This window comes from Hylobates moloch, unplaced genomic scaffold (genome assembly GCF_009828535.3).
Source record: "Hylobates moloch isolate HMO894 unplaced genomic scaffold, HMol_V3 SCAFFOLD_17, whole genome shotgun sequence".
NCBI classification, from domain to species: Eukaryota; Metazoa; Chordata; class Mammalia; order Primates; family Hylobatidae; genus Hylobates; species Hylobates moloch.
Window position 1 is genome coordinate 44,434,480 of NW_026652292.1, and position 17,933 is coordinate 44,452,412.

The 17,933-nt window shown below is 35.2% G+C and overlaps 1 protein-coding gene across 1 annotated transcript in view; it reads left to right on the forward strand.

Annotated features, from left to right (window-relative positions):
* Positions 1 to 17,933, forward strand: part of GABRA4 (gamma-aminobutyric acid type A receptor subunit alpha4) — a 77,204-nt gene that overhangs the window by 14,753 nt on the left and 44,518 nt on the right. The window contains exons 4-8 of the mRNA XM_032135436.2: positions 1,226 to 1,446; positions 1,681 to 1,763; positions 4,480 to 4,623; positions 7,913 to 8,065; positions 13,516 to 13,775. Of these exons, the coding sequence (XP_031991327.1) occupies positions 1,226 to 1,446; positions 1,681 to 1,763; positions 4,480 to 4,623; positions 7,913 to 8,065; positions 13,516 to 13,775 (861 nt within the window). The remainder of the gene's footprint in view (positions 1 to 1,225; positions 1,447 to 1,680; positions 1,764 to 4,479; positions 4,624 to 7,912; positions 8,066 to 13,515; positions 13,776 to 17,933) is intronic.

The window sequence follows — 17,933 nt, forward strand, 5'->3', positions numbered from 1 at the left end:
CTCCTTCAATTTGCATTTCAGTTGTAACATTTGAGTACTTGTTGATTTAGGGTCATTCTAAACAAAGAGAAGAACTTTCCTATTACTGGTTCCTATAGCACAACCTAGGGTGTAGCTTTTTTGCTTTTGTTTTTACTTTTCTTTTCTTTCTTTCTTTTTTTTTTTTTTGAGATGAAGTTTCGCTCTTGTTGCCCAGGCTGGAGTACAATGGCGGAATCCTTGCTCACTGCAACCTCCACCTCCCAGCTTCAAGTGATTCTCTTGCCTCAACCTCCCAAGTAGCTGGGAATGCAGGCGTGCACCACCACGCCTGGCTAATTTTGTGTTTTTAGTAGAGATAGGGTGTCTCCATGTTGGTCAGGCTGGTCTTGAACTCCTGACCTCAGGTGATCCTCTCACCTTAGTCTCCCAAAGTGCTGGGATTAGAGGCATGAGCCACGGCGCCCAACTGTTTTTTCTTTAGGAAACTATTGAGGAAGAGAAAATTAGAGGTGATAATTACTTTCAGTATGAACTAGTTGTATACACTATTTTGTAGTTTTCATTGTATTTAGTATTTCATGTTGATCTAATTGCTTTCTGCCCATCCCAGCCCTTTTGCCTCCTTCTCACTCATGTTTAAGAGCTTAGAATACCAAGCGCTGGTCAGGAAGAATTCATCCATACAGTTGTGCTATCTTATATTAAATATATTTAGTTTGCATGACAAAAAACTTACTTTAGTTTATTCATTGATCTAAAGCTCCTAGTAATTTGAAACCCTTGAGTTATTTGACTCATTTTAATAAACTTTGTGAAAATAAAATATATCTTACACATATTACTTTGTCTTTAAAATGCCTACAATTACATGATTAATTGTGCATGGTATTTTTTACACATTAACTGATTTTTGCTATCTGGTCTAAAGTAAAACACAATTGTAACTACCTGGTACTGGCAGTTTTCTTAAATTATAGCAAATTTATTATTAAATTATTAGTACGTGTGGTAATTTATTTATCTTATGAATTAGAAGATGAAGGCATCAAGATGGATAAAAGGTACTCTAATTGCTGAGAATCTTTTTGTTCCATTGATTCAAGATCATTCCTGCTCCTATTAATTTTATTTGGAATGGTCTTTTTTTTATGAGCATGAAGGAGGACAGAATTTAATGCATTATTTTCGCATACTTATGTGTAGTCATTTGCAACTTAAATATGTTCCAAACTAATTGTCCTAGGAATACACAATGGATGTGTTCTTCAGACAGACATGGATTGACAAAAGACTAAAATATGACGGCCCCATTGAAATTTTGAGATTGAACAATATGATGGTAACGAAAGTGTGGACCCCTGATACTTTCTTCAGGAATGGAAAGAAATCTGTCTCACATAATATGACAGCTCCAAATAAGCTTTTTAGAATTATGAGAAATGGTACTATTTTATACACAATGAGGTAATCTTTTTTTTACTTCTTCCCTTCCTTTTTTATTCTTTTCTTTCCTTCCTTCCTCCCTCCCTTCCTCCCTCCCTTCCTCCCTCCCTTCCTTTCTTTTCTTCCCTCCCTTCCTTTCTTTTCTTCCCTCCCTTCTTCCTTCCTCCTTCCCTCTCTTCCTTCCTATTTTAGAATCTGAAGTCATAATTACTTTTTAAAAGGGATGATTTTATTTAATTGCATTTTTCATCATAGGCTCACCATAAGTGCGGAGTGTCCCATGAGATTGGTGGATTTTCCCATGGATGGTCATGCATGCCCTTTGAAATTCGGGAGTTGTAAGTCACAATAAAAATTTTGCTAGAATTTATGATTACCTCATGCAAGCTAATATTTACATATGTATTTTATTTTTCATAATCTAACATTTAAGTCATGGCCCATAACAAAAACTGTCCGGTTTTATTTCTGGAGATTTCATTAACTAATATTTTATAATAAAGAAATACAAACAACCTCCTTTCCCCACAACAAACAAAAACCTATTTATACAGATAATCTAAGTACTCTGAGTCACAATTGGCTGGTGATCAGTGGTGAAATTTAGGGACCTCTGAACTCTACATGTTGGTAGTGTTATACAGAAAGTACAGATTATATAGATAATTATATATATAATTGATATAATTATAACATGTATCACTTCAGATAGTTAGATAGATAGATAGATAGATAGATACATAGATAGATAGATAGATATTCTATTGTAAGCAGAGTCCTTCATAGCAAACTTGGAAGAAGTCCATAAAAGGTTCAGAGCTTCCTGACACAGTATAGGTTAAAATGACAGAAGCAGCACTGTTAGCATAACAGTGACTGAAGCATGGCAAAAGCATGGTAGGGGTGTGGTCTGAGATAATATAATGCCTTATACGCTACATTAAGGAGTTTGGATTCTATCTAAAAGCTATGGGAAGCCTGTGGAAGGTTTGACAAAACAGTGTAACTTTCTTGGACATTTTACAGTTCCGCTTACGATTTTTTTTTTTTTTTTTTTTTTTTTTTGAGAATGGGTGGTAGAGAGGCTGGAGTGGAAGCAGCAGAGAAGAAATGGAGGCTGTTGTTTTAGTACAAGCAAAGATGGCAGTGGCTTAGACTAGGATGGTACTAGAGGAGAAAGTGTGAAATGGATATGTTTGGGAAATTTTGTAGAAATGAAGGCAACAGGATGAGATGAATGGATAGAAAATAATATGAGATTCCTTCCCTTAAGCTCGCTTCTCTGAGATGGCAGCAAAATGTGATTGCCTTTTCTAAGGTCTGCCTCACATTTTCAATTCAATCAGAATCTACCAAAAATAGATGCTGGCTTTTACTATTGCTTCAGATTCTTAGTCGCACTGATTGTGAAACTGTTGCCTGCTGTTATCATCGCTCATTGCTTAACTTAATGAGAATCGGCAGTCACTATTCTTTTTATAACCCCTAGTAATCACAATATTCAGTGGGCTAACTTGAAGCCAGAGAGAGTAATATGTTCTCTTACCAATAATTTAATGAGAGAAGATAAAGGCAGAAAAATACATAGACAGAGTGGTCTCATTGGGGCCAGAATTAAAATCGATTTGTGCTGTAATCATTCAAATTTTACCCAAATTAGTTCTCATGTAGAGGAAGTCCTTTTCACTCCCCGCATCATCCCAACCTCTAGTTCTCAGAAAAAGCTCTCTTCAGAAGGACTTGAACATAGTTCGTGTTCAATCAGGGTTTGTATAAAATAAAGAAATTGCACATTGGAAGCTGATGTTTTTGGATTGGGAATTAAAAAGAGAGGCACACCATACTCAGCAGGTAAGGATTTTTAATTACTCTGGAAAGAGGAAAAAAAAAACACTATTTAAAACCCCCATGCTTACAATTCAGAGGAATTAGAAAAACCAGGAAAGAAAAAGGTTATTCTAGCAAGGTAGGGTAGCCAAAGGAAGGATACTTAATTTGCAATATCATAGACAAGAACATAGTATACAGAGGCTGTAACAGTTTACTGAAGTGTGAATATATTTCTGGAAATAAATGGTGACACATAATATAACTGAATGATGCTAAAATGACAACACAAGCCTCATGGTTTGTTTCATAAGGTGCTGTTAAGTGTCAACTCCTTTCATAGAATTAAATGATTCCATTGAGGACCTACTATGCTATAGCCATTTTAGGGTAGTTTGGGGGGAGGTTGGCACACAATTCATTTTGGTTCTTTTGAACTTACCTGTGTGTGAGCCAAGCTGTCTGTTATGGGTAGATGGTAAGCAAGCAGCTGTTCTCCATTTGCACAGAGTGCCAAATAATAGAAAAGGGGCTTAAATTGCCACTGGGAGAGATTTGTTGAAGATGGAAGGGGCAAATGTCCTGATTGTAAGAAATTAAAGGCAGTAGAATTGGTTGTGTAATTATATTCCCTGGACAGCTTTACAAACAACATAGCCAGTTGTCACTGTACAATGGTCCCCAAACACAGTGGATATTGCCCAGAGGCAGAGTTTGGAACAGGTGACCCCAGGGGAGCTCTCCTAACAGTAGGATTTGTTTGGTTTTCTTATTGTATTATTACAGGCAGCATATAGTACATTTCTAAATAGCAGAACTGTGTTAGGATGGTATTGGTCAAGCCCTGGAAGTGAGTTAGAAGTATGGTTTTGGGAGTTTAATATATCTGCTTTTGAACTGTTTATCCTACTGGCATGGACAAACATTCAAGTGTATTCATGCATATGTAGCATTTTAGATGCTTCAGTTTTAATATCTTCTCCTCCATTATTTGGCATAAAAAATAAATACTGTTGAGTTGCAAGGATATTTACTTAATCTCTAGTTTTCTAAATCTTAAACATGTTTGACTAAATTGTAGTGAACTAAATTATAGTGACTAAATTATAGTGAACTTTGTTTTCATTTATTCCATCTTTCTTGAACAAGCACTGTTTTTAAGTGTTGGCGACTGATGTGGATGAAAAAGGAGCATTGACTCTAATCACATTCTGTGCTCTCTTTTAGATGCCTATCCAAAGAGTGAGATGATCTATACCTGGACAAAAGGTCCTGAGAAATCAGTTGAAGTTCCGAAAGAGTCTTCCAGCTTAGTTCAATATGATTTGATTGGGCAAACCGTATCAAGTGAAACCATCAAATCAATTACGGGTGAGACGTGTAATGATTAAAGCCGATATGCTACTTGCTGTTAGCAATAGAGTTTTCTCCTGACTTTTTCATTGAAATAGTTAATTTTTTTCAGTAGAACAACAAACATTTTCCAGAAATAGAGTTGATGCATGAGTTATAGCTCATAATTTATTTATATTTATAATCTTACTTTAGTTTAAAATAAATTCTGATTTAGTAAGATGCTAAAAGTGAGTTGGTTTTCTTATTCAGAAATGAAAGCCAGTAATCAAATATGTTAAAATTATTTTCACAAAATTATGTGGTAGGAAGTCTGATCTTGTTTTTTGTCTTCGCTTTGTTTCTGGTTTTGGTTTTTGATGATTTTTGTGGGGCTTTCCAAAAATTTTCTTTTATCTTGCCCAATTTTATGGTGCCACCTTCTCTCATTTTCTGAAAGTAAACAAAAATCTAAAACTTAATTACAAAGTGTATTATGGGTACACATTAAAGTTATCACATGAGTGGGGAGATGTTTATTATTTATGACTCTTGGTCTCTCTTTTCTTTTGGAACGTGAATAGAATTATAGAATTTAGTTTTTAATCATATTTAGTGGAAAAATTAGCTGATTGTTGCTTGTTCTAAGACTGTTCCTTACATACACATATCACCAGAAAAAATATTTTTTATGATAGTTATCTTAGTTTGGGCCATTGTAACAAAACAACACAAATAGGGTGGTTCATAAACAACAGAAATTTACTTCTCACAGTTCAGGAGTCTGACAAGTCTAAGATGAGGTGCTGTCAGAGTCAGTGTTGAATGAGGACCCATTTCTTTGTTCACAGAATAGTACCTTCTATGAATAAGTCCTCACATGGGGACCCCAAAGGTGTAGGGAGTGGGTGCTCACACTGGGGCCTCTTTTATAAAGGCACTAATTCTATTCCTAAAGGCTCCACCATCATGGTTTAAACACCCCAAAGCCAACCTCCTATTATTACATTGGCTATTATGTTTCAACATCTGAACTTTGAGGACCACAAACATTTAGACCATAGCAATAGTTAAACTTTATTCAGCAATTACCATCTGACGGGCACCCTTCTAAATTATTTCCATGTATTTTTTCTCATAACCATCCCATGAAGTGGATACTACTGTAACATTTATTTTATACATGAGAAGTTTAAGTACAATGTATTTGCCTAGGTCATACAGGTAATAACTGGCAAAACCCAAATTCAAATCGAAGTGTTATGACTTCTGAGTTTGTGTTCTTAAAAGGTGTTGGCCGGGCGCGGTGGCTCACGCTTGTAATCCCAGCACTTTGGGAGGCCGAGGCGGGCGGATCACGAGGTCAGGAGATCGAGACCACGGTGAAACCCCGTCTCTACTAAAAATACAAAAAATTAGCCAGGCGTGGTGGCGGGCGCCTGTAGTCCCAGCTACTCGGAGAGGCTGAGGCAGGAGAATGGCGTGAACCCGGGAGGCGGAGCTTGCAGTGAGCCGAGATTGCGCCACTGCACTCCAGCCTGGGCGACAGCGCGAGACTCCGTCTCAAAATAAATAAATAAATAAAAGGTGTTGGCTGCGAGATAAAATGCTAAGATTGCATTAGTAGAAAATGGGTAGTTTTAAGATCTGGAGCAAATATGTGAGGTAACAAAGTTTTTTGTTTTTGTTTTTGTTTTAAGAAAAAAATGGATAAAGCAGTGTTGTGAAGGGATGATGAATCTAAAACAGTCAAACTCAGAGGCAGCGAGAGGAATGGTGGTAGTCAGGGGCCTCCGGGAGGAGGAAACAGGGAGGTATTAGTCAAAGGGCATAGTATTTCTGTTATATAAGGTGAATAAATCCTAGATATCCACCATATAGCGGAGTGCATATAGTGAACAGTACTGTATTGTCTACTTAGAAATTTGCTGAGAGAATAGATCTCAAATGTTCTTATCACAGAAGATAATAAATAAGAAGGAGGGAACTTTTGGGGGTGATGTATATATTTGTGGCATAGATTGTGGTGATAGATTAATGAGTGTATACTTATCTCCAAACTCATCAAGTTGTATACACTAAATATGTACAATTTTTTGTATGTCAATCATACCTCAAAAATTGGTTAAAAATTAAACATAAATAAGATAAAATGGAAATTTATTATGGATAAATAAAATTAATACATAAGCCTTTGTTTTAAAAAAGGAATTTAGCCCACTGTCTCTTCTATTTAAACTGCTTTGTATAAGTCACACACTGTCTTTGTCATAAAATCAATGGCACTGCTCTTCTCTCCTAAATTTCCATGACTTTTATCTTTATGACACCTGTCATGACTGTTATCATTTTGAGGAAACCTTCTTCACATCAATTATGAAACAATACAGTAGCTTTCTAACAGGGCACTTTGCCTCTCATCTGTCCAGGAAAATCTATTTTTGGAAGGGCATTTATTTTCCAGTCTGCAAGTGGGATTTAGAACACATCGTAGCATGTGAGGTTTCCAAATGCTGTCCTCACGGTTTGTGAATAAGGCCACTGCTTCCTAGATAACTTTCTTCACATATTCTTTTCAGATGTAACAGTAAAAACACTTATCAACAGCTACCAGAAATCTTATGGTTTATTATACTTATTAGTTTTTCAGGTTTTCGTCTAAATGCCAGTAAAACATGCTTGAACTCAGGGGTGTTATATATGCCTGTATGTTATACACGTCTATATTTTTCTTCATATAAAGAACATTTAGAAATTCACCTCTTTCCTAAAACTATGGTAGCCTCTCTCTAAGCTTGTGACTGTGTATGAAATCTATATATGAATGAAATTTATACATATTTATATATAAATACGATATGTATATTTATTCCTTTCTAAAATTAAACTTTATATTTTCATAAATGTGTGTGTATGTGTCAGTGTCTGTGTATGTGTAACTGTGTGCATTTCTATTTTTTTCTAGTGGTTTTTCATAGAAGTTAGGTCTAAATGCTGTTTCTAAAAAATGCTAAAAATGAAAGCTAATTGCCTTAGCAATATTAGACTATCAAAATAGAAAGCACTACAGAAAATTTTTAAAAGTTTTAGCGCAATTTGTTAAATTGCTTAATCATTACACGGAACAAAGTGTTTTTCTGTATAATAACGTTCAATATCATTCTCTCCCTCGTTAGGAAACTACATACTTATTGATGTTTGTGTAGCTATGCACAAAAGAGAATTTCTTTCCTTAGAATCCTGTTTGTTAGTCTGAAATATGTTTATGAAGCCATTGACTAATTGTCTGCAGAACCGATAACACATTTTCCTCCTGTTTTCTTGGCAGGTGAATATATTGTTATGACGGTTTACTTCCACCTCAGACGGAAGATGGGTTATTTTATGATTCAGACCTATATTCCATGCATCATGACAGTGATTCTTTCTCAAGTTTCATTCTGGATAAATAAAGAATCAGTTCCAGCTAGGACTGTATTTGGTAATTGCAATTCATTTCTTGGGTGTTTTTGTTCACATTGCATTTTATTCATGATTCATGGGATATTTCTAAGAAAATCTTAAACCCTAATACATCAGGCTATCCTGAATAAGGAATCACATGGCTTTCATTTTTATCTAGCCAGTACAAAGTAATAAAGCTTGGGGAGATTCAGGCATCCTTCCTTTGCTCTGGGGCTATGCATCAGATTTCCCTTGTTGAGAACCAGACAGGCATAGACCAACTGTGAATCTGGACATAATCTCACTTTCAGTGATATTCTTGGGCTCCTAGTATAATGCTGTGTAATTGAATTAAAATTATATCTCCATGTTAAAATGAAATGCCCTGGCAGCTTAAAATAAAACAAATAAAAGTCATGGCTGAATGAATATGAAAACCTTATAATAATTTAGCTTTTAATGAAGAGGAACAAAATGCAAATGGTTTAAATGCATTGAATTGGAAGGTATTATGTGCTTAGTTTATAAGCTCATCTATTTACGTACTTCTTTTTTCTAAACATTGTTTTTTCTTTTTGTTTTTATAGTGGCTTCATATATACTGTATAGTATTCTGAACCATATGAAGTTCAGAGCATATGAGTTTACAATTTTTATAAATTAATGTGTTCTACATGTCAGTTATGCTTTTAAATAGTAAACTTTGTTATAATTATATTTATTTTAGTTAATGTCTTTCTCTATTATTTCTCTGTTCATTGTGAGTAACAAAAGCATTCAGTAGTAGAATAAGAAGGAAAATGATCAGAATTGCTATGGAATGGTGGTGTATTCCTCACAAGAGTGCCAATTCCTCTTTGATTTTCTACCTAGTAGGATCACAGCCATGGTATAATATCCATTATCACACAATAGCTGAAGAGATGCTGGTGCGAAGGAACTAAATAGAATGGGAACTTTTCATCCTACCTCCCCATCCTTTTGGAGAACTGTTGATTAGGGTGTCTTAGTGTCCTCAATGGATCTGAAATACTCTAAAGACAACTATCCTCCCTTTAATCTTAGATTTCTCTAAGAAGGTGTTGGAGTATGAGGATGCATTAAAAAAAATAGAAAAAAAAGTATTGGAAGTATACTGGAGAAACTCATATGGGGAAGCAATGGTGGAAGGAGGGTGTGATCTTAGGAAGGCAGTGAGGAGGTATAATGGTACCTTAAAGAGTTATAAGGGTTCCATTAAAGAATAACTGCACAACTCAAAGTGTTGAATAAATTTTAGCTCTTAAATATAAGTTTGAAAACACAAGAGAGAAAAAAACAAATCTAAGCTGTGGGTGTCAGCAAGTCTAGGTTTAAACCCAAATCTGCCACTTATTTTCTCCATTCGTAAAATTATGACAATCCATCTCACCCTCATAGACTAGTGAGGATTTAAAAAGTTATGTACAGTTCTCACTGTAGGGTATCTGGACCACTTAGTTCGTATTAATTAATTTCTCCAATACTTCTCTTATCTAAGGAAGATAGATCTTGTTCTGACTCAGTTTCCTTGACTTTTAAGTGTTTTAAAGAAAGCATAACTTTCTAGTGTGTATTGGATGCTCTGCTAAGTTCTTGATGTTCATTATCTCATTTAACACTCAAGCTAATTTTGTGTTTTTACACATCATCTTTCGAAGCACTCTGACCAGGCAAGAAGTATCTACTGAGGCTGAGCATCCAAAGTCTCTTAACTTTTTTCTTGTACAAAAAATATAAATATTTCAGGAGCTACCCTCACTAAAAATTTAAAAGAAAACCCAGAAGTTTCTATTATATTTTACAAATAAAAAAACTCTTGTATACATATTTTTTTAAATGATCCTAAAGAGTGTGCAGAACAGCAATTAATGATCCATCATAGGTGCCTGTAATCAAGAGGTGGTAGTGTCACAAATACAGAATGTGGAGGCAGAAAGCCTACTTTCTAACCCAGGGACTATCACTTATTGCTGTGGACCTTCAAAAAGTTACCTATGAAGTAGCAGGACGTAAGGATATTAGTATTACTAGTACCAATGATAAACAGATTTGCCAAATATTGTTAACCTTAATAATTACTCAGCAAGGTAGTCATTATTTTTATAGATAAGGAAAATGACTCAAACATATTAAGAAACTTGTATAAAATCAAATCGTAATTGGTGGACCCAAGACAATTTCTGTCTAACTTTGACAACTCAGTCATTCTGTCTTCACAGGAGGTGTGGGGATGTGGGGGCTTGTGGAGAATTCCAGAGCTGCTGAGTGAGATTATATGGATATGTGCTAAAGATACTTTGTGGGTGTTTTTTTTTTTTTCATTTGAAATTTACCCATCTCTTGTGCCCATGAGCCAAGATATTGTTTTCAGTTGAGCAGACAGATTATGTCTGTAATTAAGTCTTCAAAGACCTAAGATGTGTCAGATTGATAATTATTAGACTATCATTGAGGGCCTATGAAGGTACTTTCTTAGGAAAGTTAAGTTTTAAGTATTTAGGAGGAAATTAGCAATCTATTTTCATATGAGATTTAGGTAAATATTAATTCTGGGCAAATTTTTTTCTTTCCTAACTCTTATTTCCCTTTTCACTAATAAGAAGATAATTTGTTGGGTCAGAGACATCATTAGAGACTGTGTAAAAACAAAGCAAAAAAAATCAGTGCAATAAAAGGAGGAGAGTGTCCTAAAAATCTCTCCAAAGGCCTTCTATCTCCAAAGCTGTATGCCTCTAAGTTTTCTAATTATTCCAGTATAGTAAAACATTAAACACAAGTAAATGCCAGCTGGCATATCTTAATCATTGCTATTTCATTTTCTAGGAGTGGCCAGCCAAAAATTCACTCTTATGTACAGTCTTTGCCTACTCTTAGACATCCTCACTCAGCTTGTGGGCCAGCCAATATGGTGCATATTCAGCATGCTAAATGCAGGGAATGGCATCAATAATTGGATATATTTTTTAAAATATGGCTTTTAAATGTGTTCAGGGTAGATGCCGGCTAAGCCACACACGACAGATGAATTGTCTTCCTGGATGCAGAGGAAGCATGGATTCTTATTCTGAAGAATTGGTTTCTGTTTGCTATTCCACTGGTTTTCATTTAATCAAATGTTCCACCTAAACCAGTATAATCCACATCACCACTTAACTCATGAACCTGGTGATATATCCTCCTAAACAATTGGAAAGTAATTATTGAATTTATGGGTCAATAACTGCATCAGTATTCTGTTTGCTTGACATTGGTAAGGACATTTATTCACATGATAGTAGGAGAAGATGAAGAACACTACTTCTGATCACCAAGAAAAATTGTCCTATTACAAAAAAAAGTTCAAAGTAACATAGGGAATCTTAAGTTGCTTATATTTGAATTTGAGTATCCTTTTTGGTTATCACACTATGGTCTCTGTAGAATTTTCTGAGTACTGAGTAGTAGTATTATTTATATTGCACTGTTCATATTTTATTCTAACTGCTTTTAGCATTGTTTCTACGACATTAGAGGAAAAATATTGCTTATATATCTGAGAAAGTTATAGAACATTTTTGAATTCTTAATACTCCATTAAATTTAAATTGTTATGAACAAGAAAAACATTTTCATCTATCGTCAAACGTAGCTAAAAATTTTCGGTTATTTTATTGTTTATTCATATATCTCACAGCCAACGTGGGAATGGTGCCACTTTTCTGAGATTCAAAATGAAGGCCTGAATGTTCCAAGGTCTCTTTCTGAAATAAAATCCAATAAATTCACAATATAGCATTTTCATAGATATGTAGATATTTATATATTTGAATAAACTCATTTTATAATCTATTTTAGACTAATAAGAATGCTAACAATGTCACAAAATATTTTTAAAAGGGAATACAACCAAATTCTCAAGTTTCTTTCTCTGTATGGTTTCTCAGATCTTTATAAATGATGTGTAGCTCATGTGCTGCACAGTTGCTCCAATTTTTCATGTTCTAAGCATTGAAGATTTAGAAGAGACTGGATTTCAGAGAAAATGGATTGGTGAGGAACTGGAAAAATGAGTTTTTATTTCCATGCATTTATCTTGTGCCTAGCACCATGTGACATATTATAAACTTGAAGCAATCTTAGACTTGTCCGCCCTCAAGAAGACTGTGGTTAATAAAGCTGTGGAAATAAGGATTACACACATGTATCAGTTAAGGAACAGTAGTGGGAAGAATAAAACAAAATTCTGAATTGAGGAGACAATATCATTTTCTCCAAATCAAAATACTATATTCCTTTAATATCGCATTGGACTCATTATTTCTTTGGTTGAACATGCATTATTTGCTTTTCAGTTGGGGATTGGCATGGATTACAATATGCAGTTTAAATGCCTTCAACATCATTGTTCTATTATTATCATCATCACCATCCCCGAATGTGTTGTGTGTCAACTTCAGGAGCTATCCTAGTCGTTATATGATTCAGTTTAAATGGATGTAGCAAATCCTCACAAAAATTTCCAGACTTCACTGCATAAGATGGATTAGACAGATATATATAGATGCAGAAATAGACGAGTGTCCAAATATTAGCATTCCTAAATAACGTGTTACTCTATGGTACCAGTGGCAAGGATAATTTTTCTGCTAAGAGTGGGAACTGACATTTTTTCCAAGCTAAGGAGAAAACGTTCCTTGATGTGGTGCTTCAGAAGCCTATTGATGGAGGAGAAGTACTTCTGTTCTTTTTGCAAATATTTCCAGCCAGCTGTAAACTGATGGGTGGTATAGATCCAATATTTATAATGCCAAATTGCTCTGGAAATCTATTCGCCCAGTAATATAACTTTATTGTTTTATAAAAATGAGGCTTCTGCACAACTAGCTAATTTAGTATTTTAATTCAATAGATAATATTTAAAGTTAAGAAAGACCTATGTATAATTCATGCCTTTTCTGGCAGTGGTTCTCAATAGCAGTAGCCATGCTTAACTCCAGAAATTCTGATGCTTAAATTTTGGAGGCCAGTGTTGCTCACTTACCATTCCTGGATAAGAGTCAGTGCTTCAGTGAATTACTCTTCCTGATAGGTGTGTGTCAGTTGAGTCCGTTGGGTGTGTTGGCTCAGTTTCCAGTATCATCCCACTGTGTGCTAGGTGCGTTACATGCTTTTAACCTTTATAGAAAACCCAATCAGTAGGTATCAAATAAAGCTCAAAGAATTTTCCAAACTCAAGGCAAGACATATTAAGCCAAATATTATAAAAACTAGGATTAGAACCATATCTTTCTCTCACTCCAAATCCTGTGCTAATTTTATTGAACCACTAAGATTCCAATTCTCCATCAAAGATGGTTTTCTTTGAGTTATTGTGTGAGTTTGTTAACCCTATCCCACATGATTTTCTAGGTTTTTGTTGGTGGTGGCGGTGCTTTTTAATACAAATGATGGTAAGGTGTTCTGTCTCTCTGCTCTTTTGCTTTGAAGGAATAACAACTGTCCTCACCATGACCACACTAAGCATCAGTGCACGACATTCTTTGCCCAAAGTGTCCTATGCTACCGCCATGGATTGGTTCATAGCTGTCTGCTTTGCTTTTGTATTTTCGGCCCTTATTGAGTTTGCTGCTGTCAACTATTTCACCAATATTCAAATGGAAAAAGCCAAAAGGAAGACATCAAAACCCCCTCAGGAAGTTCCCGCTGCTCCAGTGCAGAGAGAGAAGCATCCTGAAGCCCCTCTGCAGGTATTTGACTTAATCTGCCTTCAGTTTAAGATTTTAGCTTCTTGGTCAAATTTATTTTGTCAGGGGAACAAACTGAGAACTTAAAAATCCCAATATCAACTTGTAAGTCATTTAAAAATCCAGAAAAAAATAAAAGTAACTGTATGAGCTTAAACTTTATGTTGGTGATTAACAGCTTAAAAATTAAACAGCTGTGACAGAGCTAGATGTAGGCGAAGCTAATTGTTTGAAAGTTTCTTTCGGAGTTACAGGGTTTTTTTACAGAAGGGGGCAAAATCTCATGTACACTATTAGGAGGAACCTGTGGACATCTTTAAGTGAGTTGAAAAAACATTTTAATAGAGTTCATTGTGCAAAGCAAAGCAGCAGTTAGTTTTTGTTTGTTCCTTTAAAAATTGCTTATGTTTAATTTTTGTGACTACATAATAAATGCATATATTTATGAAGTACATGAGATGTTTTGATACAGGCATGCAATGTGAAATAAGCATATCATGGAAAATGGGGTAGCCATTTCTTCAAGCATTTATTATTTGAGTTACAAACAGTCCAAGTACATTCTTTATTTCAAAATGTACAATTAAGTTATTATTGGCTATAGTTGCCCTGTTGTGCTATCAAATAGTAGGTCTTATTCATTCTATTACTTTGTACCCATTAATCATCCCCATCTTCCCTCCACCAAACTCCCGCTACCCTTCCCAGTCTCTGGTAACCATCATTTTACCCTCTATGTTCGTGAGTTCAATTGTTTTGATTTTTAGATACCACAAATAAGTGAGAACACGCAAGGTTTATCTTTCTATGCCTGGATCATTTCACTTAACGTGATGATCTCCATTTCCATCCATGTTGTAGCAAATGACTGGATCTCATTCTTTTTTATGGCTGAATAGTCATTCACTGTGTATATGTACCACATTTTCTCTAATCATTTATCAGTTTATAGACACTTAGGTTGCTTCCAAATCTTAGCTATTGTAGACAGATCTGAAACAAACATAGGAGTGCAGATATCTCTCTGATATACTGATTTCCTTTCTTCTGGGTATACACCCAGTAGTAGAATTGCTGAATCACATGGTAGCTTTATTTTTAGTTTTTTGAGGACCCTCCAACTGTTCTCCATAGTGGTTGTACTAATTTACCTCCAGCATTTGCTATTGCCTGCCTTTTGGATATAAGCTATTTTACTTGGGGTGAGATGATGTGTCATTGTAGTTTTGATTTGCATTTCTCTGACGATCAGTGATGTTGAGCACCTTTACATATATCTGTTTACAATTTCCATGTCTTCTTTTGAGAAATGTCTGTTGTATTAGTCCATTTTCACACTGCTGCTAATGACATACCCGAAACTGGGGACAAAAAGAGGTTTAATTGGACTTACAGTCTCATATGGCTGCGGAGGCCTCAGAATCATGGTGGGAGGTGGAAGGCACTTCTTACATGGTGATGGTAAGAGAAAAATGAGGAAGAAGCAAAAGCAGAAACCCCTGATAAGCCCATCAGATCTCATGAGACTTATGCACTATCACAAGAATAGCACAGGAAAGACTGTCCCCCATGATTCAATTACTTCCCCCTGGGTCCCTACTACAACACGTGGGAATTCTGGAAGATACAATTCAAGTTGAGATTTGGATGAGAACACATCCAAACCTTATTATCTATTCAAATTTTTGCCTATTTTTGATTGGATTATCAGATTTTTTCCTATTCAGTTGTTTGACCTCTTTATATATTCTGATTCTTAATCCTTTGTCAGATGAGTAGTTTGCAAATATTTTCTCCCAATCTGTGAGTTGTTGCTTCACTTTGTTGATTGTATACTTTGCTGTGCAGAAGCTTTTTAACTTGATGTGATCCCTTCTGTCCATTGTGGTTTTGGTTGCCATGCTTCTAAGGTATTACTCAAGAAATTTTTGTCCAGACCAATGTCCTAGAGATTTCCCTCAATGTTTTCTTGTAGTAGTTTAATGGTTTGAGGTGGTCTTAATTCATTTTGATTTGATTCTTGTATATGGCAGAGATAGGGGTCTATTTTCATTCTTCTGTATATGAATAATACAGTTTTCCCAGCACCATTTATTGAAGGGACTGTCTTTTTCCCAGTGTATATTCTTGGCACCCGTGTTGAAAATGGGTTTGCTGTAGGTGTGTGGATTTGTTTCTGGGTTCTCTATTCTGTTTCATTGATCTATGTGTCTGTTTTTATGCCAGTACCATGTTGTTTTGATTATTATAGGTTTGTAGTATAATTTGAAATCAGATAATGTGATTCCTCCAGTTTCATTCTTTGTGCTTAGGATATCTTTGGCTATTCTGGGTCTTTTATGGTTCCATATACATTTTAGGATTGTTTTTGCTATTTCTGTGAAGAATATCTTTGGTATTTTGATAGTGATTGCACTGAACCTGTAGATTGCTTTTGGTAGTATGGAAATTTTATAATATTGATTCTTCCAATCCATGAACATAAAATATTTTTCCATTTTTTGCTGTCCTCTTCAATTTCTTTCATCAGTGTTTTCTAATTTTCATTATAGATATCTTTCGTTTCTTTGATAAAGTTAATTCCTATGTATTTAATTTTATATGTGGCTATTGTAAATAGGATTACTTTTTTATTCCTTTTTCAGATTGTTAACTATTGACATACAAAAATGCTACTGATTTTTGTATGTTAATTTTGTATCCTGCAACTTTACTACATTTGTTTATCCGTTCTAATAGTTTTCTTGTGGAGTCTTTAAAGCAGCAGCTCTTAACATGGCCACACATTAGAGCTACCCCATGGGGCAGGGTGGGGCCTGTGCCTGTGTATTAAAGAAGAAAACAAAACCAATAAGCAAGAAGATAGATAGCTGTAGTAAATGTACAGTCAAAATTAGGAATTCTCAACCTAAAGAGCTAGATCTAAGAAGATGTGGAAAGCCCAATAAGAGCTATTGTATTTTACATTTGACACATCAGTGAGTCTGTGATTTAAAACAAACAAACAATTAAAAAGTATCTTTTTCTTCATAGAGTCCAACTGTACAAAAAGTCAGATCTTCATAAAAACATAGAAACAAACAAGCAGCGCCCCCTCACTCTCTTTCCTCTTCTTCCTCTTCTTCTTCCTCCGCTACTCTCCTATCTCCTTCTCTCTCTTTCTCTCTCACTATCACTCTACTCAGCTTCTTTGTTGAACCAGCAGACAAATGCCTGTGGTCACTTAAACACAGTCTATGGTATTTGCCACAAATGGTAGTCTAAGACTCCCGTTGTTTGCGTATACCCAAATCAACACGTATATAAATCATCAACTTCATTTCTCTATAGATAACAGATCAGTCCCTTATTCATTCGTTAATTGATTTATTCATTCATTCAACAAATATACAGTTGTGCCAACTTTGTGCCAGATTTCCTGTTTAGAGTCTGTGAGTCAATAGTGTACCAAAAAACAAATATCCTGCCAGGTGGAGCTTACATTTACTTGTGTAGGGCAAGGGAGAGGAGGCAGACAATACTAAAAAACATAAATAACAAAACAGGTGATGTGTTAGATGGTGATAGGGCTATGATAATAGTAAAGCACTAAAGGGGACAGGAAGTGCGGGAGGAGGATGAGGAGGATGGGATTCTGTTCTCTGAGAGATGCCAATTGAAGAAATTAGGTTAGGCGTTCACCCTGGCAGGGATTAACTGGTCAGGGTGCTGCAATTTATAGCTCTGCTCCTACAGGGCACTGGGCCCTTTAAGAATGGCATGTGTGCAGATGAAAAATTAATATCTTTCCACTAAGTAAGTTTAGATCGTTTATATTTTCCTTTAAATGAATCCATTTCATCACGATTTTGAAAATCATCAGAATGAATTTTACATACTATTTATTAGTTTAAAAAGTACTGATCGAGTATGCAGTTTTATTTTCTTTCCCATTCCCCATAGGTAAATTTATACCCTCTGTGCTTGCTGTTTTATTTTGCTTTGCCTTGTTGTATTGAAGCCATGATAGAAGATTCTTTTCATGGAACCTTTCAAAAACTTGAGTCTTGAATTTATTTATTTATTTCACTGTTTCTATTTTCTAGTTATTGAGTCATGATTGTATTTGAACTCCATCTTTCTGCAAGTTAGTTTTGTTACTCCTTTTCTAGCTCCTTGAGT